The sequence below is a fragment of the Myotis lucifugus genome, unplaced genomic scaffold (assembly GCF_000147115.1).
Source record: "Myotis lucifugus unplaced genomic scaffold, Myoluc2.0 scaffold_109, whole genome shotgun sequence".
Taxonomy (NCBI): Eukaryota; Metazoa; Chordata; class Mammalia; order Chiroptera; family Vespertilionidae; genus Myotis; species Myotis lucifugus.
The window spans coordinates 3,051,298-3,076,077 of NW_005871157.1; the positions used below are offsets into that span (position 1 = coordinate 3,051,298).

Consider the following 24,780-nt stretch of genomic DNA (forward strand, 5'->3'; position numbering starts at 1 on the left):
TGCTGGCGGCCCTGCCTCCGATCGAGGTGCATGGGCCCACTCAGGGGCAGGGCTGGCGGGGAGGTCATTCTGCCGTTTGGTCAATTGCATATTACCCTTTTATTATATAGGATGTGTGTATCTGTATATATATACACACATACATATATGTGTGCATGTGTGTGTGTATATATATATGTGTGTATGTATATATATGGTGTGGGGGTTTTTTTGCACATATATATTTTTAAACATACCTGAAGAAACACTGGGTACTTTATAGATATAATCTTTATTAACATGGTATCCCTGAGAGGCAAATTTAAGGTATAAACATTATCCCACTTTACAGAAAAGGAATTGGAAGCAGGTTGGCTTACACATAAGACATTTGGACCCAGAATTCATATCTGTTGATACCCCAACCAGTGCTTTCCCACAAGACTATACATACACTAAATATAGTAACCTCTCATTTTAAAAAACATACTTCTCTAACCAAATCAGATCTGAAGCATTGCTTTAGACTCGTGTTTCTTATGTCTTCCTGTTTGCTTAGGTAATATAATTGAGATACCATCTCCCTTTAATTACTAATAAATGTTAGAGTCCTTGTACTAGGAACCCTCAACATCAGAACCCTAATTCATCTCTCATCTAACACAGTAAGCTATGAATTACAGAATATTCTATCTCCCCACTCCTCTCCCCAATCACATTCCAGCCACAGAACTCGGATTATATGTGAATGTGATACAGCTACATATCCTAGGCCTTGGCCATCTGTTCACATTCCTCTTTCCTGACTTAATCATCAAAGTATCTTCTCAAGATACTACCTTTTCGGACCTTTGTCTCCCAAAGGAGCTAGTCTACTGCAATTGCTCATTTTTCTCCAGTACCAGCTGTTTCCTTATCAATAACTGCAGCACAGCACCTGATTTAATACAGATGATGGGAGCATCACCTCCTGATCTGCCTCTGGCACTCCATGCTTCAGCTGAGGCGATTCTTTCCCTGTGTTCTGCACAGCCCTGTTCCTGAAATTTTGTGCTGCTCCAACCTTTGTCCAAACTTCCTTACAGTCTTTCATTTGCCCTCTGCTCCATCTGCACAAAACACCTTATGTTCCCATTTCTCATTCACTTAACACTCAGTTTAGAAAAGTTCATCCCATCCTAATTTACCCAATAATCTCCCCTCCTTTGAACACCTGTTTTATGAAGCTTTCCTGAACAAAAGACAAATACCTCTCATATTTTTGACAGCAAATTCGAATACATTAGATCTTAACATTTATGCAGTGTTACTACCTAGCTTTAAAACTTTGCAACTATACATGTGTACTTATTTTTTTGTCCATGTCAGTGTCATTTTAGATTGTAAGGACAGGGACTGTTTAATTTGTGCTGAACAGGGCTCATCATACTACTATGAAAATATAGGTAACTGATTTAATACTATTTGATTATAAAGATCAGAAGTACACTTATGTTTAAAGAGCTGCTTTTCAAAATAGATTTATACAGTTGAATATATGCATGTGTGTGTGTGTGTGTGTGTGTGTATTGGACTCAACTGATCAAAGATCATCTGTCCTCCTTGCCATTAAGGTAAACAGTTGCTGGTTTGGTCCGTTTTCCCAATCCATGGCAATGTGGCAGTGGCTACTGCTCCTTGTAGGTTAGTACTGAGCACCCACGGGGAACCTAACAGTAGACTATGTGTTTGGAGTGTGTAGAATATAGAGAATTCCCTGTTGGCAGCTTTAACTGCTTTCCCAATCATCTCATCCAGTTGCCTTGCTCTTTGGGCTTCAGGACCAAGGGACAGATGAGATTCAGATGAAATGGACAGAAAAAAATTAAACTAGATGATGTAAATGGAGTATTTTTCTATTCCAGATCTTATAGGACCTGAAAGAAACTAAGACATCCAGGGTTTATACTGCAATATTTATGCAAGGTTTACATTGTTTCCCCATATAAAACACCTAGGTGAGAACCAAGATGGACATTAGACTCTCCTGTAAGGTAAATGAAGAGTGTGTACGACAAATATAAAGGCTTCTCTACTTACGATGGGGCTATGTCCAGATAAGCCCATTATGAGTGGATTATTTGTAAGTAAAAATGTCCTTAACATACCAAATATCAAAGCTTAGCCTAGATGACAGTTTCTATTGAATGTGTATCATATTCGCACCATCACAAAGTGAACTGTTGTAAATTTGGGACCACCTGTATTTCATTCTGGGCACAGGCTTAAGTGAGCAGGAAGAGTCATCCCTTTTTGTATTCCCATTACTGTATAAAGAGCTAGACCTACTTAATGAGAAAAGTTTCACAACTTCTCTCTGAAATGCTGCTGAGTAACAGGATGAGTAAAAGGTACATGTTAGAGGATCTACTACTGTGCCTCCCTGTTAAGGAAACAGGAGAGGGATTGAAATCTTTCTTGCATCCTTAAGACGACTGCCTTGGGAATTTGATCCAGGAGAAACTGGAACAAACTGTGGGGTAAATCCTAGAGTATTTCCTAAGCTAGTTGAGCACAGATAGGAGATGGATCTCACCACCATTGAAAGATTTTTCAAACAGTTTCAATACATTTATTGAGGTTCTTTTTTTTTTTTAAATAGATTCTCAGTGGCTTACTTAGGCATTGATTGTTTCAGAAGTTTTTCTCGTGTATGAATTTCTCTGTGCTTATTCAGAGCAGAGCTTTTACTGAAGCACTTGCCACAATCATGACACCCATAGGGTTTCTCTCCTGTGTGGGTTCTATGATGTGCACGCAAATCAGAACTCTTACTGAAACTCTTTCCACAGTCAGGACACACATGGGGTCTCTCTCCTGTGTGTATCCTCCGATGTGCACTAAAATGAGAACTGTTATTGAAGCTTTTTCCACACTCTTCACATTGATAGGGCTTTTCTCCTGTGTGGGTTCTCTGGTGAATTATAAGGCTTGAGCTCTGATTGAAACGTTTTCCACACTCACTGCATTGATATGGTTTCTCTCCTGTGTGGATTCTCCTATGGGTGATGAAATTTGAACTGTCACGGAAACTTTTCCCACAGTCAAGACACTTATAAGGTTTCTCTCCAGTGTGGATTCTCCGGTGTCTAATGAGGCGTGCACTCCGACTGAAGCTTTTCCCACAGTCAGCACATTTATATGGATTTTCCACTTGTTGGGTTATCTGATGCATGAGGTGGGAGTTTGGACCAAAGCTTTTGTCATATCGAAGATATTTATTGGGTCTCTCTCCCAAGTAAGGTCTCTGATGACTTAAAACTTTATCCAAATTTCTCTCTGGGAGTGTGGGTTTTCCTCTTCTTTCTCCTGGGGTCCTTTCCCAGTGTCTTCCTGATCTACATTCAGTCTCACTGCCTTTACTGTGATTAAGATGCCGGCGAATTTTCCTTTCAGACCTTGCAAGTAATGTCCTATGTAGTTGTACTTCCTCAGAAATATCCCGTTTTAGATTCTCTTCATTCTCAAATCCAGCCTCAAAACCTGCCATGAGAATATAATTTTTAAAGTTATCCATTTCCTTAATGATTCTTTGCCAAGGTAAAATAAGTGTCACACTAGATAATTAAAGATTAAAATTAGGGGGTTCTAGATCCTAAACAATTAACATCTATTAAAATTTCAGTGTTTTACTTTTCTCCTTGGTAACCTATCACACATTTCTCATCTACATAGGGCTCTTTAGTATATTCTTTTAATTCTTCCTGGATACCCAGGATCTTCAGAAAATCATCTCAGTATAAGAAGAAAAATCTGCCAGATTTTAAAAATTATCACCATGTTTATACAGGAAAGACACATTCTAATGCTGTATTTTTGCCTCTTCTCAGGCTATTGTGGTACTCTAGTTTATGTTCTTTGCCAGTAACTAAAGGGATTAGAAGGGAATGTCCAGGAAAACTCTGGGAACTTGTATATCCAAAAAGAATTATATGTGTCCCCTTCTGCTCAAATTCCAATATATGTTGAAAATAAAAATAGGGTAGAAGACTACTTGGTGTCTTCCAAAGAACAGTAAGCCTTCTAAGAGAAGAACTGTGCTAGGAAGTGTCTCACTAAAAACATTCTTTTTGCCTATGGAAAGCTAGTCACTAAATGCTCCTAAAGCACTTACCCTAATGCCAAAGCTCAGAACCAAATGCCAGGCTCCCCAGGCCTAGGCTTTGTGAACTTGCAGATACTTGCACATTTTTAGTTTGAATTTACAGAATTTTCAGATATTTCAGATAAACTCTGGATCCCAAATTTCCTGGACTAAATCTGAGAGCAAAAGAATGCTGAGTGTCAGCTTGTGTTCTACCTGTCAGCAGTATTTCTATCTAGAAGCCAGGTCTTAAGACATGCCCTGTGAAACAGAGGTTCATCAGATTAAATGAAATCTCAGAACCTTAAATATGTAAATTTTTTGTGATCCTCCATGAGGGATTTTTAGCATTTCCTAAACCTAGAAGCCATTTTTTAGTGGAATATAGTAACACCCCCACGGAACTCATGCTCCATGGAACAACCTTAAAGAATGTTGATCTAAAGAACTTTTGGAAAAGAAAACTGCTCTTTATTGAATACTTACCATGTGCCCAAGCATTGGCTAGGTGCTTCACCATGGTACCTCATTTATAGCAACTTTTTGAGGTAGGTCTTCATAGATAAGTAAACTTACAGGATTAGGTTCTAAGTTACTCAACTTACAACCAACAGAGTCCAGATTCACATACATATACAGGGATGAGCAAATGTAGGTTAATAGTTGTGAGTATGCAAAACAATTTATTCTTGTATTATTTATTAATTATTATATTATTTACTTTTATTAGTCATAATATTATTTCATATCCTTATTTATAATTTATCTTTTAGGTATGATGGTTGGTAAGTTAACCTATTTTTGCCCACCCCTATACATGTATGACTCCAAAATCAGAATTATTCTTCCCATGAGGGAAGCCATAGTGAAGTATTCTCTTCATAATACATCAGCTAAGATTCAAAGGTCAATTCTTTCAGAAATCTCAAACTTTTGCTTAAGTGTGTCTAAAGAAAGAGGTTACCAGATTTTCAAATATGTATATAAAACAAACATACAGCTGGTATATAAGCTGAAACAAGAACAACAAACAAATGAGAATGAACTTTTAAAATCAACTTCATCCTATTATGGGTACATGAATGCTACTGGGAAATGTTAATTTTCCAATTACCTACTAGGTAAACTGCCTAGAAACCTAGCAGCTCACATATAGATGATAGCAAATTTACAAAGTTTGCAATCATCTTGGATTGAGGCAAGTCAAGTGAGTAATTTATTTCCCCTCACTAAACTGCTTTAATAGACAGGGCACATGGGGAAGAGATGGGTGGTCACAAGAAGAATCCATGGGAGCTGGGTGTTAAGAGGCTTCAATCTCATGATGTGTTTTCCTAAATCCCACTGCCTCCCCTTTGCTATTTAGACCTTAAGAAGTAAAAGGATCTTACCACTGGGGCTCTGGAATAAGACTGGAGCACGTGTCATGACAGCCCCCGGGGGTAGCTCAGTATCCTCTTCATCATCCTCAGAATCTTCTTCTGAGGCCTCTTCTGCCTCCTCAGCTTGCTTCTCAGTTTCAGCCTCACTGGTCTCCTGGATGGTGCAAGAAGCTATGTCTTCTTCCTGGCCATCACTGGGTGGGGCAGCAACCCGAGCACTCACCAATGCATCCATCTCTTCAAAGAAGGGACAGGTCTCTGCTGCTTGGCCATTCTTGACTTTCCGATAGCTGGTTTGTAGGCTTTTAAACTTGGTCCGACACTGCTCTGGTGTCCTAAGGAACCCGTATTCCCATAACCGCTCAGCCACTGCTCCATACAACTGGCTGTTGCGGTGACAGTTCCGAAGGGCTTCATAAAACTGAGTCTCACTAAGAATTGCAAGGTAAGTCTTCGTCTCTTCATAGCCCCAGTGTACACCTGCCACCAGAAGAGAAATTTCAGCACCAGGGCTTTATAGCCTCAATCCCTTAATCATATCTGCATCTTTCAAACATTCTTTGAAAGTTTCCCACAGAATGACTCAAAACCCCAAGAAACAGTCTCTTTTAAAATCACCCTACTGCCTAAACTCTTATTATGACCCTTCTTCACTTGCCACAATATCAAAAGAAAAAAAGAAACAAGCCCAGCAAAGACCTGAAAGGGTACAAGATAAGGACCTGATAGTCATGCACCTTGTCGTTAGGAGAGGACTGGCAGAAAGAGGAAGGGAGCAGAGCAGACAGCATCTCCTGGCCTGAACACGTGCTAGTGCTGCAGGCCCCACCTGGGCAGTGCTTCATCAGGGTGATTACAGACCCTGCTCCCTGAAGGTAACCAAGGTAGAGGGAAGGGAGATTCAAAGAGCTTTCTTCCCACTTGAGAGCCAGCTGGAGATTACATTGCTTCTATTACCATCCACTCACTGAAAAGTAAAGAAGGGGAGGGGGGACATGGGGACCATCTGTAATATCCTCAACAATAAAAAATGTTAAAACAGTGTGGGGGGAGAATCAGAAGACAGAAAAAGCAGTGGAAAGGATGAAAAGATAATGAAAATTATAGCAGCTGACACGTGCCACATTTGTGGTTTACTTACATTTATTCCAGTGACAAAAGAAGGAAAATGAATGGGGGGGAGGGGAGGAAAAAGTAGAAGATAGGAAGACGATTAGAACAGAACTAAAGTAACATCAAACATATAATTTAAGAAATGGACGCAAAAGATCACTGTTCACAGTGCAACTAAATTTGAGAGATGTAGTCCTGTTGCCATTCCCCATTTTACAGTTGGGAAACAAACTTTGAAATGGTCAGGTAACTGACTAAGGGCATTCAGCTGATTAGTGGTCAGGGTTAGAAACAAAGCCTCCTGACTGGTACTTCGGTGCCCTTTCCATAACAACATGATTGTAAAAATTACATTAACAGTAATAAAGGATACTTACAAAACTTCCACAGGCAAATGATATTTCAACATAGAGTGTTAAACAAGATTTCTTGCTGCAGGACTTTTCATTCCTCTTAAAATGCCAGTGTGTGTTGCGAATCTCATAGAGGAGACTCAGAAAATGTTTCCCTAACTTTGGGCAATCCTTCACTATGCTATTTGAAGTAAAAAGGAACAAACTAACTTTGAGATTTGGGGGAGTAAAAGATAAAGCACCAGTTCATATAAAGTTCTTAATAAATATTAGTTCTTAAAGTAGTGCCAAGTTTTTTTTCAAACTTCAATTATTTTATAACTAGAGGCCTGGTGCACAAATTCATGCACCAGCGGGGTCCCTCAGCCTGGCCTGGGGGATCGGGCTGAAACCAGCTCTCCGACATCCCCCCAGGGGTCCCAGATTGCAAGAGGGTGCAGGCCAGGCTGAGGGACCCCACCAGTGTACGACTGGGGCTGGGGAGGGACATGGGAGGTTGGCCAGCTGGGGAGCGACTGCAGGAGAGCTCCAGGGCATGTCCAGCCTGTCTCACTCAGTCCCGATTGGCCAGACCCCAGCCAGAGCGTCTGCCCCCTGGTGGTCAGTGCACGTCATAGCAACTGGTTAACGGGTTGACTGCTCCCTGGTGGTCAGTGCATGTCAAAGCAAGCAGTTGAGCGGCCTTAGCATATCATTAGCATATTATGCTTTGATTGGTTGAACGGAAGACCGGACACTTAGCATATTACCCTTTTATTATATAGAGTCAGGAAAAATTTTAATTTTTAAAAATGGAAGCAATGATATTCCTTTTCAGGACTCTCTTGAATTTGCTGAGTGTATTTCTTTAGAATACCTAAATTATTCCCTACTCTTTATTATCTGACTTTCCCACAGAATGAAATATAATGGAATTGAGAAGTGCCTCTCTGTTCTCTATAAGTGGCAAAGTTGGCAGGTGACCTTAAGCTTCATGACTCCACATCCAGGCTCATAACTCCTCAAGTCTAATCCCCAAACCCCGTGGTTCTCAACCTTCTGGCCCTTTAAATACAGTTCCTCATGTTGTGACCCAACCATAAGATTATTTTCGTTGCTACCTCATAACTGTAATGTTGCTACTGTTATGAATCGTAATGTAAATACCTGATATGCAGGATGGTCTTAGGCAACCCCTGTGAAAGGGTCGTTTGACCGCCAAAGGGGTCGCGACCCACAAGTTGAGAACTGCTGCCCAATAAGAAAAGCTTCTTACCACTTGGGCTTCGGTAAAGGACAGGTGCAGTCGAATTGTTGGGGTCCTGGGGGATGGCTTTCTCGCCCATTTCATCACTGTCAGACTCTTCCGCTGTGGCCTCTTCTGCTCCCTCCTCATGCTGCCAATTCCCTGGCCCTGGCTCCTCAGTCTCAGCATCGCTGCTTGCCAGGCCAGAGTGAGAGGCTGCCTCTTCCAGGCCATTACTGGGCAGGGCAATGACCTGAGCACTCATCAGGGCTTCCATCTCTTCAAAAAAGGGGCAGGTCTCAGGTGGGTGGCCACTCTTGACTTTCCTATAGCTCTTCTGGAGACCTTTGAACTTGGTCCGACACTGTTCCAGGGTCCGGAGGAAGCCATACTCCCGGAGCCGTTCAGCCACAGCCCCATATACTTGGCTGTTTCGATGACAGTTTCGGAGAGCCGCATAAAATTCAGTCTGACTGAGAATCGCGAGGAGAGTTCTGGTCTCTTCATAGCCCCAGTGCACACCTGCCACCTTCTCATCCTCAAAGCCCCAGTGATCCTGATCCACCCAGCTGCTTTTCTCTCTCCTGGATGGTAACAGGTCAGCATGCATTTGTCTGTCTCCTGTGAGACTGCCTCTTGGGAGTTCCTTTTCCTTGGAGCCCAGATCTGGGATCCAAGGCTCTCCTTGCTCCAACCTGGAGACCACACCAGATTTAGGAAATGGAAATCCTGCTTGCAGGAAAGCAAACAAAGGATGTCATAATTTGGACTGATCAGGAAAAAAAATACCTGAGTTCAGACCTGCCTTTTTTATCCAAGAGGCTTATAAAGAAAGTGGCTGCCCAGTCAGTATGGCTCTGTGGTTGAGCATCAACCCAGGAACCAAGAGATCAAGGTTCAATTCCCTGGTCAGGGCACATGCCAGGTTGTTGGCTCAATCCCCAGAAGGGAGCATGCAGGAGGCAGTCAACTGATGATGTTTCTCTCTCATCGATGTTTCTATCTCTCTGTCCCTCTCCCTTCCTCTCTCTCTAAAAAATCAATAAAAATATAGTTTTTAAAAGTGTATAAGGAAGTATTTTCAGAAGGTGCAATGTGTTGAAGAAAATGGAACCTCAAAAAATGAGAACTATTTATTTTCCAGAACAGGGTGATGAGAGGAAAGCTTCTGTTGTATGTCAGAGCAGATAATTCTGTTCCAAATTGCTCCCAAGCCCTCCTGACCACTTGCAGGCAGGTCATGGCACTGCTGGGAACAGTTACCTCCTGTCTCCTGTATTTCTCCACTCAGGGCTAGAAAATTAAACTCAGATTTCAAGGGGGAGGGAAACAGAGGGGAAATCGTCCTCAACTCATCTGTTTCCTTCACACTCAGTCACCAAGTTCTAAAGGTTTTTCCCTTACTATATCCTCTATTCCTACTGCCACCATCCAAGTCTAGTCTCCTCACCTTCTCACTCCCAGCTACCTGCAGCAGTCACTGTCCTACCTAGCTCCAGGCTCTTGCTTCCTCAGCTCACATGCCATATACTGCTGGATCTTAACCTGAGTGCCTACTAGGCACTGTCCATATCAGGCTCTTCCACTCCTACCCAAATTTAACCCATTCTTCAAGCTGTATTTGCCAATGCCCCCATGAAGCCTTCCCTACAGCCCTCCTTCATCTTCCACTCTGTCAAACTCCTATTATGCCCACACAATTGAGTAACAAGTTATTATTTAGCATTGTTTCAGTACAGTTCAGTCAGCACATATTTATGTTTGCTGTTATGTTCTCAATCATATTATAAGCTCTTTAAGGATAGGCATCTTTCCTTATTGCAGAATGCCTTGCAAGGTGTTGAGCACATGGCAGGTGTTCACAAACTGATTAATTCTACAAGCCTAGGTGGGGGGTTGAGGGATTGCATCTGGATGACTAGAGACCAGAGAAGGCTAGCTGAGAAGGCTAGCATCTTGAATGATAAAGTCAGAATTCAGAACAACCTCAACAAGTTAAAGAAATGATCAAAGAAAAAATCATACAATATGGATTTTACAGAGTACAAAGAAGAAAAACAAGCTCTACAAAATCATGTACAAGAATAAGTACTAGGCACAAAGACAATGGGGAAGGCTATGAGAGTCCTAGGAATTACCAAGTGAACAATAACATTAAGTAATTAGTTGAGCTATACTGAAAGAAAATAGTGAAATTCTGAAGTAAAATTCTTACTCTGCCTTAACCTATTGGACCCTCATTAGAATAATACACATAACTTAGTTCTCCATAATTGACATATTTGTAGAACTTAAAGTTTCCAAGGGAAAGTAACAAAAACTTAGTATGTCAGAATAATGGAGTTTCTGAGGAAAAGCTTAAAGAAACAAATACAATTTATTTTGGAAAAGGAAAATGATTAAAAGGAAGATATACCTTCAAGTATAGAAAATATATTTTATCTAGGAAATACTGACCTAGTACCATCATTACCAAGAGGAAATAAATTCGTTCAAAGTTCTGACAAAAACTAGGGAACCATTCTCTGGCAGACTTATCAAAAGAGGAAATATAAGAATACTTTCTGCAGCAGAGACTAAACTATCTGCCTTCAGGAGGTAACCAACACCACATACTCTATCGTTACTGCTCATTCCTAAATCCCTTTCCCACTCACTATTCCCAAACCCCACTTCCCAACTTAGAATGGCATCCTATCTACCCATGTGAATCTACTCCTCACCGCTCCTTTGAAAAGGTCTGAGCTTCTCCTTTGGGTTCATCTGCTCCTGTGGTCCCAGGACTGGGCTTCTTGCCCTCTTTTTCTTGGGTACACCCCTGGACTGAGGTTCCACTGACTCCTGCCGAACACTTAATAACTCTCGTGATGATTTCAGGGGTGTCATCTTCTCCAAGCGTACTTCCTGCCCCTTCACAGAGACTGTGACCTAGAAACAACCCCCATTAATGGTCACTGCAAGGTTATTATGAGGGGCCTTCCCAGAGGAGATTATTTAATACCCCGCCAAAAAGACCACCATCCTTTGGGGACATGGCTAGGGTTGTGGTTGGTGGTGGTAATAGCCAAAGGAGTCATTCTGATTCCATTACTGTTCGCTTAGAGCAGCTGGGACTCCAGAGGTAAAGATCAAAATAGCAAACCCACTACAGGCGAAAACATAAATCCCCTTTCTTCCCAATTAAGTAAAACTGAATCTATGAATAACTCATGATGACAGGGTAGCAAAGATGCACCCAGGTAGCATCTCCAGATAAGCTGTATTTAAAAAAGTTACCTGTTCTGGGACCAGAAGTATAAGCATTACCAAGGGAGATTGTGCCCCTCTTTAAATGTCTGCACCTTAATTTGGCCCCTTAACCTTGCCCCTGCCCAGTCACACACTTGTGAGTTCCCCTCCCTTCTCACCGAGCGTCCAGGTCTTCCAGCCTCTCCTTCTAAATCTTCCACCAGAGCCACAGCCTCCTCTCCACTTTCCGGGCATTGCTCCTGTGCCCACTTCTGGATCTCCCCGGGTAAGATCGTCAGGAACTGTTCTAGCACCAACAACTCCACCATCTGCTCCTTGGTGCGCACCTCCGGCCTTAGCCACCGACAACAAAGTTCCCAGAGTTGGCTGAAAGCCTCCCGGGGCCCAGCTACCTCGTGGTACTGAAATTTCCTGAAGCGCTGTCGTGAGGTCTCCGAGCTAGTGCCATTCCCTCTCTGAGTGGGTTTGGCCATTATTCGCAGCAGAAAGCAGCTTCCCTCCACTTAAGGGCCTGGGTTCCGGGGCTTGCACCTATCTTCCCATGTCCTTGGAGAATCACCTGCAGATGAGTCTCTCTCTGCAAGAGGCGTTTTTTCCTAGGGTAGAGAGAGATGGCACTATCAGAAGGAATATATTCACACGTCTAAAGCCTTGCCAGAGCTGGCCTGACTTGGCATCTATATGCTCCATATGGCCATCTGAGGTAGCACCGACTTCAGGATAGCAAGCCCAAACCGAGCCTGGAGGGAAAACTTGCAAAAGCTGCATTTCCGGGCGACTTCCCAGGGCCGCCTGGCCAAACAGCAGAGAAGAGAAAATAGTCTGCTCTTCTCCCCCACCCCCCAACTCTGATCCCATTTAGCTCCTCTGCCAAGGTCGCATTGTGAGTTCGAACCGTTTGGGAGACCTGGAGCTCAGCAGCTAAAGGCAAGTCACCACACAAAGCCTCTGTCCAGCGGGTCGCAGCTGATCGCCCCCGGGCTCTCTACGGCCGCCCTAACCCCTGGACTCCACAACTACAAATTCCCACCCCAGACAAAAATCAAGCACTGAATCAAATACTGGGTCTCTGCTTGTCCTCACAGCAGAAGTGACCGCTCGGCAAATATTCGGGAACTACTGACGGGAAACCTCCCGACCGGAGAGGTTGGTTTTGGCTCCTGAAGCGAGGGCCGGTGGGCTGGGGGAGAGCTGCACTGAGTCGGCGGGGAGAAGGGAGTCCGAGGGGGCAGCAGTCACGGGTCTCCTGGGGACGAGCTCGGGTGCTGGCCAGGAGAGCCGAGTGCTGCTGCGGGGCTCGCGGGCGCGGAGCTCAGCTCCGGGAGCGGCGGGTGCGGGGTTCCGGCCTCTTTGTCTTCGCTCCCTCCGGCCAGGTCACTATCGGAGCCGCGGTGCAGCAACCCCTCGCCCCCCTCCGAGACCTTCTACCGGGCGAAGGTGTCCGAGAGCACCCTCCAGCCCACTCCTGGGAGTGTCTCTCTCTCGGGCTGTCCCTCAGTCCACTCGCCTCTCTGCCCGCGGGCCAGCCCCAGCCGCCCGAGGTCGGCCCCAGGCCCGGCTCGCCAGCCTTCTAGTCCAGTTCCCGAACCGGAAGTCCGTGCGGGTGACTCGGCCACCGAGGGCGCATGCGCGAAGCCAGCCGCCGCGACTCCTACTCCCGCGGAGCCCGGGCTGGAGCCGGCGGGCGGGTGGGCCCCGCGGGTGCCGTACTTCCGGGACGCGGCGCACCGTCCTCTCTCCCGGCCGCTCCTCCCGCCGCAATTGTCCCGGCGAGTGGGCTCAGGAGGAACCGTCGAGCCCAGGGGCCTGCGCGCGTGTAGAGAACGGAGCCGTGGATTCCGTGGTTGCCTGGAAGGGCGCGGGAGGAAGGAGCGACGTATAAAGGGGCTCGAGTCCCGCCGTGGGCATGATCCACGAGCTGCTCTTGGCGCTGAGCGGGTACCCGGGCTCCATCTTCACCTGGAACAAGCGCGGCGGCCTGCAGGTACGGCCCGGCCCAGAGCGCGGGAACCGGCGAGCGCCGAAGGGGCGGTGGACCTGAGCCCGTACGTGGGGAGGAGTCTGGGGACCGAGGGCGGGGCCTGGGGGCGGGGGCGTGTCCCGGGGCGACGTGGGACGGACGCCGGTTTAGCGAGCTGGGCCGGGGCTGGGGAACCGAGGGCCGGCCCGTGATGGCCCCGCCTTGGGGACGGGAGAGAGAGACCCCCATCGGCCTAAAGTTGAGATTTGAGCGAGAGTTTCTGGGGAGCTGGATGTGAAAGTGAGGGAGGCATTTTCTCCCATTTCACGCTTGCACTCTTTTAAATTTTGAAAGCTAGACCAACTACATAACGTTTTGGGGTTTGTTTTTGTTTTTGTTTTGGTGTGTGTGTGTGTGTGTGTGTTTTGTTTTGTTTTACATAGCGTTTAACAATGAAAAAATGAATGTGTTTCTGTCAAGACTCCTTTCTCAGGAGATTCAGCACTAGGAGAATTTGGAAGGAGGCCTTCGTGTAACCAGGAATGTATGAGGAGGAGAGGCTATGTGCTATATGCATTATCTAATTCAATCTTAACCACCCACCTTCATATCACAGATTAACTCCCTGTGTCACGCAGCTAGTAATTAGCAAGCGTGGTCTTGAACCCAGGTCTGTCTGGCTCCAGTGTCTCAACTACTCCTTCCTGCTCCTGCTTCCAGTAATGTTATCCCACCCTGTCAGTAAGTTAGTAACTAGGTGTTGTTAGCTCCAGGTGACAAGTGAGCAAACTGAAGCTCAGAATTTCATGGTGTCTAGTCCTGGTATTAGCGAGATTTGTATATAGCTTTGCTTGATGACAGTCATGCCTATTCCTGTGAGAACTGGCAGTATAGCTGGGGAGGAGCAGAAAAATAAACATTCTTAGTCTATACAACCTATAAATCAAAGCAGTTCCTCTTGTTACTATTAATTTTCCCTTGTAAAACTAGCACAATGCCAGGCATATAGGAGGAAAATGTACTGGAGTATTTGTGGGTGCTTTATGACCTGAAGTAAAAAGATAAGCAGTATAGGAAAGATAGCTGCCTTCCTTTCTTATAAAAAAGTCTCAATCAGATATTTTCCTCTTTAAGGTCTCAGCTTTAAAGTCACCTCCTCAGAAAAACTTTTTCTGACCATCTCTTTAACTATCCTCCCTATGCCATTCTTCTCTATCCAAGCAATTTGTTTATTTCCCTTTTAGGACTTTCCAGTCTTTCTCTCTCATAGATTATCCATGAGGGCAAAGACCACTGTGATCTTCAGAGATGTACCAGGAGTATCTAGCACCGTTTCTGCCTCAGAGTAGGTGTTCAGATATTGTGCAAGAAAAGGCCACCAAAACCAGCAATTGCATACTTTCTGCAGAACAATGATTTTCACATTTGAATAAAGGGAAAAATATTCAGAAATGCCCACTATGGATGAAAATCATCTTATTGTAATATTGAGTATATATATTCATGCTAAGCTAAATACAAACTCAAGCATGTTGTTCTTATAACCAAACTAGAGCCCCGGTACACGAAATTCGTGTGTGTGTGTGTGTGTCCCTCAGCCTGACCTTCACCCTTTCCAATCTGGGAGCCCTCAAGGGATGTCCTACTGATGGCTTAGGCCCACTCCCTGTGGTTCTCTGCTCTCTGCGGGAGCTGCCTGCCAGCCAGGCTTGCCTGCTCCCTGGTCGCCCCATTAATGGCCAGGCAGGCCGAGCTGTGCTGGGAGCTGCCTCCTCCCTGCTGTCAGTCTCCACTGAGGTGATGAGGTTAATTTGCATACTCATGCCTGATTGGCTGGTGGGCATGGCGAAGGTATGGTCAATTTGCATCTTTCTCTTTTATTAGTGTAGATATTTTTTACAAAGTAAACAGAACTAACAAATTGATCATTGAAATTAACATTGGTATTATTGACATTTTGGAGTGTATAATTCTTTGTTGTGGGGGCTGTCCTTTGCATTGTGGCATATTTAGCAGCACACGTGGTCTCTACTCACTAGAGGCCAGTAATACCCCCTGAGTTATGACAACTAAACATAGCTCCAGCCATTACCAAATGTCCCTTAGGAGGCAAAAGTGCCCCTCATTGGGAACCACTGATGTAATGTGACATATACTGTTGTTTTGCTGAAACCAAATTGCCAACATTGAGTTTGAATGACTTTGCTACAGATATGGCTATTCTAATGTAGAGAATGTCTGTTCATATTACTGAGTTGTACCAAATGGTATCAATAACTGTTTTGGTATTGTTTGCTATTTTAGAATACTAGACCTTCAACTTTTCTAAAACTGTGCCAAAAATCACTGCTCAAAATGCCAGTTTTAATGGGAGTATCACTTGATAACTAGGTAGAACTGTCCTAATAATTTAAAAAAATTGCTTATATGTATTGAGTACTCGCTGTGTCCTTGGTACATGTTATTCACATGTAATAATTTTACTTCTGGGTATATACCCAAAAGAAATGAAAGCAGGGACTTGAACAGATATTTGTACACCCATGTTCATAGTAGTATTATTCAGAATAGCCTAAAGGTAGAAGCAACTCAGGTGTCCGTGAACAGATAAACAAAATGTAGTGTGTGTGTGTGTGTGTATATATATATATAGAGAGAGTGTGACAGAGAAATTCTGACACATGCTACTGTATGGATGAAACTTGGAGACACTACTAAGTGAAATAAGTCAGTCACAAAGCAGAAATATCATATGATTCCACTTATTAGAGGTACTTAGAGTAGTCAAATTCATAGAGATAGGAAATAGAAGGGTGATTGCCTGGGGCTGTGGGGAGGGAGAATGGGGAGTCTTTGTACATGGGTACAGAGTATCAGTTTAGGAAAATGAAAATGTTCTGTAGATGGATGGATGGTGGTGAGGTTGCACAACAATGTGAATGCACTTAATGCCAAGAACTGCACACTTTAAAATGGCTAAAATTGTCACTCTTATGTATATTTTGCCTCAATTTATTTTGAAAATGTTGGTTGAATGAATACATTCTCCCACTACTTTTTTCTACTTGAACTGCTGTGTAACCTTATATACCGTACTAGGCTATCATTTAAATTAAAAATAAAAATATGTATACTAAATGTATATGCCCAGTTACAAAGTTGCTTTACAGTTTACAGTATGCTACATTTATTTACATTTTTATTGAAATGAAAACATGATTTAAAATTGCATAGAGAATTTCTAAGTCCTAAGAATGTGTTTGAGAAACCCCTGAAGTTTGCTAAACACTTTGCTAAAGACAACTTTGTTGCAACCAAGTAAAAAACTCCTATCTTTAAAGACCATTCCTGAAATATTGCATAAGGTATAGTAACTACCTCTGAGAGGAGGTTGACTTATTTTTAACGTACACCATTTTGTATTCTTTTTTGAATTCATGTTTGAATTCTTTACCATGTGTTACCACTTATTCAAGTAAAGAATTTATTAGGTTGGGGTGGGAAACAGCACCTTTGTAGTGGTTTGGAAATACTTTTGTTATCCAGAACTTAGCTAATCTTAAATGGGCATCTTGAGAAAGGAAACACTAAATAATACGGAGCATTTGAAGCACCTCAAAGACTGGCATGCAGTGAATCACAAGCATCAGTGTTTTCAGTGCTTCCTTCCTCTCCCCCAGGTGTCACAGGACTTCCCGTTTCTCCATCCCAGTGAAACAAGTGTCCTGAATCGACTCTGCCGCCTGGGCACAGACTATATTCGCTTCACCGAGTTCATTGAACAGTACACAGGCCATGTGCAGCAACAGGTAGGTTGCTGTTCTCAGGGAATGTACACCTCCAGAGGGCGGGAGCTATGTTAAGCTTTCAGCGAATCCACTAGTAATTCATGTGAAATAAGTCATAAGAAGTTATGAATTTCTCATCACTGCAATTACTCAGGTGAAGGCCAGGGGACTGCACCTTACACAAGGGGAAAATATACACAAGGATTAATTAGGCAGATTGGTGTAAGAGCACATATGTTTTGCCTGAGTTTTAGAAGACCTGAATCAAATTTTGAGCTGGACCAGAGTTCCAATTCCAGAGGTAAAAACATGAAGTATTATTTCAAATTCCTTTGACACTCTGCTTCTCACTATCTTAGTCATGTTGAGGCAAGCAACTAAAATCTTTGAGCTTCATTTTTTAGATTTGTAAATAAGAGTTAAACCAAAGAAGGTGCTTGGCACATAGTAAGTACTTAATAAATATTATCCATTATTATGAATTAATTGAAAATCGATACAATGTAGAGGTCAAGGTTTTGTGCCCCACACCATCATTCACTGGCCATAGACTGCTCAGCAGTAACCTAATGCTCAGTAACTAAGGCCCTGTTTCCTTATCTATAAAATGGGGGTAATAGTAAGTATCTCATAGGGTTGTGAAGATTAAACAAGGTAATTCATGGGAAATACCTGGTATGTAGTAGGCACTCAAATTTTTTGAAAGAGATATTTTAAAGTTCTCTTTATTTTTAACAATCTGTAATTCTTGTCAATGGTAAGTAAAAAGACTGCCAAATCGCCTGACTGGTGTGGCTCAGTGGTAGCATGGACCTATAAACCAGGAGTTCATGGTTTGATTCCCAGTCAGGACACAGGCTCAAGTTGTGGGTTCGATCCCAGTAGGGGGCATGCAGGAGGCAGCCAATCAATGATTCTCATCATTGATGTTTTTATTTCTCCCTCTTCCTTCCTTTCTGAAAATATATATTGTGTGACTGATTCAGTGATGACTATTTTCCAGTTGAAAGAATGATTCTGGTTGAGGGGAAAGGTGGGGACTTCTACAAAGGAAGTAGAAGGATGCTTTTCTGAAATGACATAGTCAATACCCTCTGGCCTCTATTATATAAATTGGGTATCAGGCCTTTGGTGTGTCACCTGATGGTCATTGGCACCAATTCAGTGCCAACAAGAATCCCCAATTTGGGGTGTGGTGAAGAAGGAAACTATTCAGTGCCATCAGCTCAATTGTGATACAGCACAGCTGTGAGAGCCGCACAGCTATAGAACAGCCCTGGGGCCTGGCCCTTCTGCGGCTAGACAGCTCTGCTCCTCAGTGGTCATTGCTCTGGTTGGTTCCACTCTACTCTGCCAAGACATCTTTGGTGTCTTCAGTCTTCGTGGAAGGAGAAAGTGTAGCCCTAGGTGGTTTGGCTCAGTGGATAAAGCGTTGGCCTGCAGACCAAAGGGTCCAGGGTTTGATTCTAGTCAAGGGCAAGTACTTTGGTTGTGGGCTCCTCCCTGGCTCAGGCCCTGGTCGGGACCCATGCAGGAGGCAACCAATTGATGTGTTTCTCTCATATCAATGTTTCTCTCTGTCTTCCACTCTCCCTAAACAAAAAATCAATGGAAAAATACCCTCGGGTGAAGATTAACAAAAAAAAAAAAAAAAAAGAAGGAGGAGGAGGAGGAGGAGGAAGAGGAAGAGGAAGAAGAAGAAGAAGAAGAAAGATAGGGAAAGTGTGCTCACCCTGGCTGTGTAGCTCAGTTGCTTAGAGTGTCATCCTGATACATCAGGGTTGTGAGTTCGATCTCGGTGTCAGGGCACATATAAGAATCAACCAATACCCGGGGAGACCTCGAACACTACCTGGGACCCTACAGCCACACCGGTCAGGAACCAGCTGCCACGGCTTCAAACCCGTGTTACACCAAGAGTCCAACCTCCCTGGCCATGGGCTCCTAAAAAGTTTGTCCAGGGGGAGACAAAATGGTGGCCGAATAGATGGATGGGTCTGGTGCCTTCTCACGGAGCAGATATGAGAAACAGCTGAATTGAATAACATCCACCAGGAATTGGCAAAGTAAACACAGCTGGAGAGGCAATTCGTGGATAGAAAGGTCAGAGCTAGCCGGGAAACTGGTGGGATCAGGGACCTGGGCTGGAGGGAGAAACACGCGCAGCCTGAACTACACCGAACCAACACCGAGTCCCTTAGGGACAAGGGTAGCGCTGGACTGTGGAATGGTGTACACAGGGCTGCTGGCAGTGGGGGACTCTAGACCTAAGCCCACAGTCGTGAGAGGCTGCACCCAGGAAGGCAGCCTGAAGTTCTGCACTGGCCATGCAGTGCCAGCGGGGAGAGAAACGCACAGCAGTGCGATTGCTGTCTTTATATTCTCCTTGCTTTTACTCACTAAACCCAGGGTCTTTCAATTACAAACATTCACCATGGCTGCAGTGCAGGGGAAGGTGGTTTTGTGGAAGCTGGGGAAAAAATAAGGCAAGGTGATTAGGAGGCCAGCTCTGGGACAGCCTGATTCCTCCAACCCTGAACAGACATTTTTCTCCTGGAGACCAGGCCCCTCCTAGCAGTGCAGCTGCACCAGCCTTGAGCTCGGCAGCAAAAAGAGGATTCGAAATACCCCCAGGGAGCCCTTGGGGACTGGGTTGAGGGGCCATTTGGTCCCAGAAACTAATACAGAAACACCGCCACCTAAAGGCAGTGTCAGAAATAGACGCTTGTGTAAATACGACTGAAAGCAGGGAGACAAAACAAAGCAGGCAGAGTGGCCCCGCCTGGCTGACACCGAGGCTGTGCCATCTGACACAGAGGAGTTGTGGATCCCTGGGAGCTTCAACACAGTGCTGACTATCAGGAAGCTGTAACATGGCAGACAGAACAGTGGAGAGGGGTCTTAGACCAGCCCCCATGGGACATTAAATATTCAGTTGAAGCGAATAAACTTCTATACTTCACTTTTTTTTTTTAACTTTGGGGTGTGGTGAAGAAGGAAAAAAATTTTTTCTTTATTTTATTATTATTATTATTATTATTATCTTTGTTGTTTTGTTTTTTAGATTAGTGTTCTACATTCTATATTTTTTTTATCATTACTATATCTCATTTTTCCTTTATGCCAACCATTTCTTCCTAACTTCACCCTTTTTCATCCTGTTTCTCTTCTCCTATTCCTGCTTTAGATTTTCTCTCTCTTTTCATTTTACTCCTTGCTAAAAATTGATCTTCTTTATCTGCTTTATTGACGCATTACTATTACAGTAGCCTCTATTGGCTTACTCATATCTAATTTCCTCTCCCCTGCTCCAAGTTCATGCACCCTTCTCTTTTCATTTTGCTAGCCAATTTTTTTTCTTGTTGTAGCTTGTTTGATAGTTTGTTAGTTTGTTTTTTTGTTTTTGTTTTTGTTTTTCCTCTCCTTGCTTGTTATCTTCTACTAATAGCTTAGTTAGTTTCACTCACCAAACTCAGGCCTATCTGCTGCCTACTCTATTCTCCTTTTTTAAAAATAAATGAATATATAGATAGATAGATTAAAGAAAGGGGAAATTTTTTATATAAATTTATATATTTTTTAAACATATATTTTAATTACTATTATTTTTTAATTATTTTTTTAATTGATTATTTTGTTTTTTACTTTTCTTCTTATAAACTCATTCTCTTTCTACCTCTTCTATACTGAGTCATGGCCATTCCCCCATTCATTCAATTCCTTTATCTTACATTCTGGAAATAAGCTCTGTCTCTTCAGATTCAGCTCTCCTCATTTTTTTTTTTTTCTGGGGGTTTGTTGTTTGCATTTTTTGGTTTAGTTGTTGGTTTGTGGAGTTTTCTCCCCATATACAATATATATATATATTTTTTTTTCTTTCTTTCTTTCTTCTCTTTTTTATTTTCTCTTTCTTTCTCCTTCTTTTTTCTTCATTTTCTTTTCTCTCTTACCTTTTTTCCTTTTCTCAATATCATTTTTGTGCTCTTTTTTTCTCCCCTAATTCTCTTTTCTCTGGTGGTCACCTTTAGTTGGGGTTATTGGTCTTCCAAATATATTCGTGTTTGGTTCCCTCTGTGTCATGTCTTGTTGAGTTGTATTTTGTGCCTTTTGGTCAACGTGGTAGAGAGTGAGCCACATAATCAGACACCCTGAAAGGAGTGAAAATGGGGAGACAAAGAAACAGTCCCCACACAAAAGAAAAGGAGGAATCACCGGAAAAGGAAGTAAACGAAATGGAGGCAAGCAATTTGTCAGAGAAAGAATTCAGAGCAATGGTCATAAGGACGCTGAAAAGGATGGAAGACAAATTCAACAACATGTGTAAGAATCAAGAGGAGCCCTGACCAGTTTGGCTCAGTGGATAGAGCATCGGCCTGCGGACTGAGGGGTCCCGGGTTCGATTCCGGTCAAGGGCATGTACCTTGGTTGTGGGCACATCCCCAGTAGGGGGTGTGCAGGAGGCAGCTGATCAATGTTTCTCTCTCACCGATGTTTCTAATTCTCTATTCCTCTCCTTCCCTCTCTGTAAAAAATCAATAAAATATATGTTTTAAAAAAAAAAAGAATCAAGAGGAAATGAAGAAGAACCAAGAAGAAATGAAGAATGACATAGCTGCAATAAAGAACTCAGTAGAAAGCATCAACAGTAGACTAGAAGAAGCTGAGGACCACATCAGTGAGCTAGAGATAAGGTAGGAAAAAACACCCAAGCAGAGCAGCAACTGGGAAAAAAAAAACTTAAAAAAAAAAACAGGAGAGCCTAAGGGTGCTTTGGGACAACACGAAACAAAACAATCCGCATAATAGGGGTGGCAGAAGGAAAGGAAACTGAATAAGGAATAGAAAACCTGTAAGAAATAATGACAGAAAACTTCCCTGATGTTGGGAAGAAAAAACTCATACAAGTCCAAGAAGCTCAGAGTCCCAAACAAGATGAACCCAAAAAGACATCATAATTAAATTGGCAAGCACCAATGACAAAGTAAGAATCTTAAAGGCTGCCAGAGAGAGACAGAAAGTTACCTACAAGGGATCTCCCATCAGACTATCAACTGATTTCTCAACAGAAACACATCAGGCCAGAAGGGAATGGAATGAAATATACAAAGTGATGCAAAGCAAGGGATTGAATCCAAGAATACTATACCTAGCAAGGTTCTCATTCAAAATTGAAGGTGTAATCAGGAGCTTCACAGACAAAAAAGGGCTAAGGGAATTCATTACCACCAAACCAGCAATGCAAGAAATGCTAAAGGGACGGTTGTAAAAAGAAGAAATAGGAAGGGAAGAAGGAACACAGGCATAAAGAATAAAAAGGCAACAAACAAGTACCTGTCAATAATAACCTTAAATGTAATTGGATTAAATGCTCCAACCAAAAGACATAGGGTAGCTGAATGGATAAGAAAACATGACCCACCTCAGAACAAAGGACTCACACAGACTAATAGTGAAGGGTTAGAAAAAAATTTTTCAGGCTAATGGAAATGAAAAAATACTGGGGCAGCAAATTAGACCTCAAAGTAAAGGCCATAACAAGAGATAAGGAAGGCCACTTCATAATACTAAAGGGAGCAATTCAACAAGAGGATATAACTCTGGTAAACATATATGCACCCAATGCAGGAGCACCCAAATACATAAAAAAAAAACTTCTGGGAGATATCAAGGGAGAGATTGACATCAATACAGTCATAGTAGGGGTTTTTAATATCTTATTGACACCACTGGATAAATTCTCTAAATGAAAAATCAGCAAGGAAACATCAATCCTAAATGACTCACTAGATCAGATAGACTTGATTGACATCTTCAGAACATCTCATCCCAAAGCTGCAGAATATACATTCTTCTCAAGTGCACATGGGACATTTTCAAAGATAGACTACATATTGGGACACAGGCAAAGTCTCTTCAAATTCAAGAAGATAGAATTCAGATCAAGCATCTTCTCAGACCACAATGGCATAAAATTAGAAATCAACTACAATAAAAACAATGAAAAAAAATCAAACACTTGGAGGCTAAATAGCATGCTATTAAATAATGATTGGGTTACCAAAGAGATCAAATAAGAAATAAAAAGCATCCTGACAACAAATGACAGTGAAAACAAAACAATCCAAAATCTATGGGACACAGTGAAAGCGGTCTTGAGAAGGAAGTTCATAGCTCTACAGTCCTACCTAAAAATACAATTAAAAAAGGTAATAAATTATCTAACTCTATAACTCAAAAAATTAGAAAGACAGCAACAAGAAAAACCCAGAGTAAGCAGAAGGAAGGAAATAATAAAGATCAGAGTGGAAATAAATGGCATAGAGACCAAAAAAACAATACAAAGATCAATAAAACCAAGAGCTGATTCTTTGAAAGGATAAACAAGATTGATGAACCTCTAGCCAGGCTCATCAAGAAGTAAAGAGAGAGGACCCAAGTAAACAAAATAAAAAATGAAAGAGGTGAAGTAACAACCAACCCCACAGAAATACAAAGGATTGTGAAAAAATACTATGAACAACTCTATTCCAACAAACTGGACAACCTAGATGAAATGGACATATTCTTAGAAAAATACAAGCTTCCAAAACTCAATCAGGAAGAATCAAAAAATCTTAATAGATCAATAACTACCAAAGAAATTGAAACAGTAATCAAAAATCTTCCAGCAAACAAAAGCCCTGGTCCGGACAGCTTTACAAGGGAGTTCTACCAAGCATTCAGAGAAGAACTAAAATTTATCCTCCTCAGACTATTTCAAAAAATTCAAGAGGAAGGCACACATCCAAGCTCTCTCTATGAAGCCAGCATTACCCTAATTCCAAAACCAGATAAAGACACCACAAAGAAAGAGAACTATAGACCAATATTCATCATGAATATAGAAGCTAAAATCCTCAACAAAATTCTAGCAAGTTGGATCCAGCATTACATTAGAAAGATCATACACCATGATCAAGTGGGATTTACTCCGGGGATGCAAGGATGGTACAATATCTGCAAATCAATTAATGTGATACATCACATAAACAAACTGAGAGACAAAAATCAGATAATCATATCAATCGATGCAGAAAAAGCATTTGACAAAATCCAACACTCTTTCTTGATAAAAACTCTCAGCAAAGTGGGAATAGAGGGATCATACCTCAACATAATAAAAGCCTTATATGACAAACCTACAGCCAACATCATACTCAATGGGCAAAAACTAAACCCATTTCCCCTAAGAACAGGAACAAGACAGGGATGCCCACTTTCACCACTCCTGTTCGACATAATACTGGAAGTGCTAGCCATAGGGATCAGACAAGAAGAAGAAATAAAAGGCATCCAAATTGGAAAAGAGGAAGTAAAACTGTCCTTATTTGCAGATGACATGATATTGTATATAGAAAACCCCAAAGACCCCATAAAAAAACTACTAGACTTAATAAATGAGTTTGGCAATGTAGCAGGATACAAAATCAACACCCAAAAATTTATGGCTTTTTTATACACCAACAATGAACTCACAGAAAGAGAAACTAAAAAAAAAAAAAAAAATGCCATTTACCATTGCATCAAAAAAAAATTAAGATACCTAGGAATAAAGTTAACTAAGGAGCT

General features: G+C 42.5%; 2 protein-coding genes across 9 annotated transcripts in view; one reads left to right on the plus strand and one right to left on the minus strand.

Annotated features, from left to right (window-relative positions):
* Positions 1 to 252: 252 nt before the first annotated feature.
* On the minus strand, positions 253 to 12,977 carry ZSCAN29 (zinc finger and SCAN domain containing 29). 6 transcript variants are annotated; one of them, XM_014459523.2, is made up of 6 exons: positions 12,549 to 12,977; positions 11,583 to 12,020; positions 10,899 to 11,103; positions 8,206 to 8,904; positions 5,494 to 5,964; positions 253 to 3,501 (listed from the first exon to the last, which is right to left on the minus strand). In XM_014459523.2, the coding sequence occupies exons 2-6, from the start codon at positions 11,895 to 11,897 to the stop codon at positions 2,633 to 2,635; spliced, it is 2,559 nt and encodes an 852-aa protein (XP_014315009.1). In that variant the 5' UTR covers positions 11,898 to 12,020; positions 12,549 to 12,977; the 3' UTR covers positions 253 to 2,632. The 6 variants fall into 6 exon arrangements, with proteins under 6 accessions (XP_014315009.1, XP_014315008.1, XP_014315007.1 ...); XM_014459522.2 differs by having other exon boundaries at positions 12,508 to 12,977; XM_014459521.2 differs by having other exon boundaries at positions 12,487 to 12,977.
* A 148-nt stretch (positions 12,978 to 13,125) lies between these two features.
* TUBGCP4 (tubulin gamma complex associated protein 4) overlaps positions 13,126 to 24,780 on the plus strand; it is a 48,187-nt gene continuing 36,532 nt past the window's right edge. For 2 of the 3 annotated variants that reach the window (XM_023757561.1, XM_023757563.1), the window contains exons 1-2: positions 13,126 to 13,408; positions 17,065 to 17,193. In XM_023757561.1, the coding sequence (XP_023613329.1) occupies positions 13,331 to 13,408; positions 17,065 to 17,193 (207 nt within the window). In that variant the 5' untranslated portion in view covers positions 13,126 to 13,330. The remainder of the gene's footprint in view (positions 13,409 to 17,064; positions 17,194 to 24,780) is intronic. The other variant, XM_006093087.3, reaches the window with a different exon arrangement.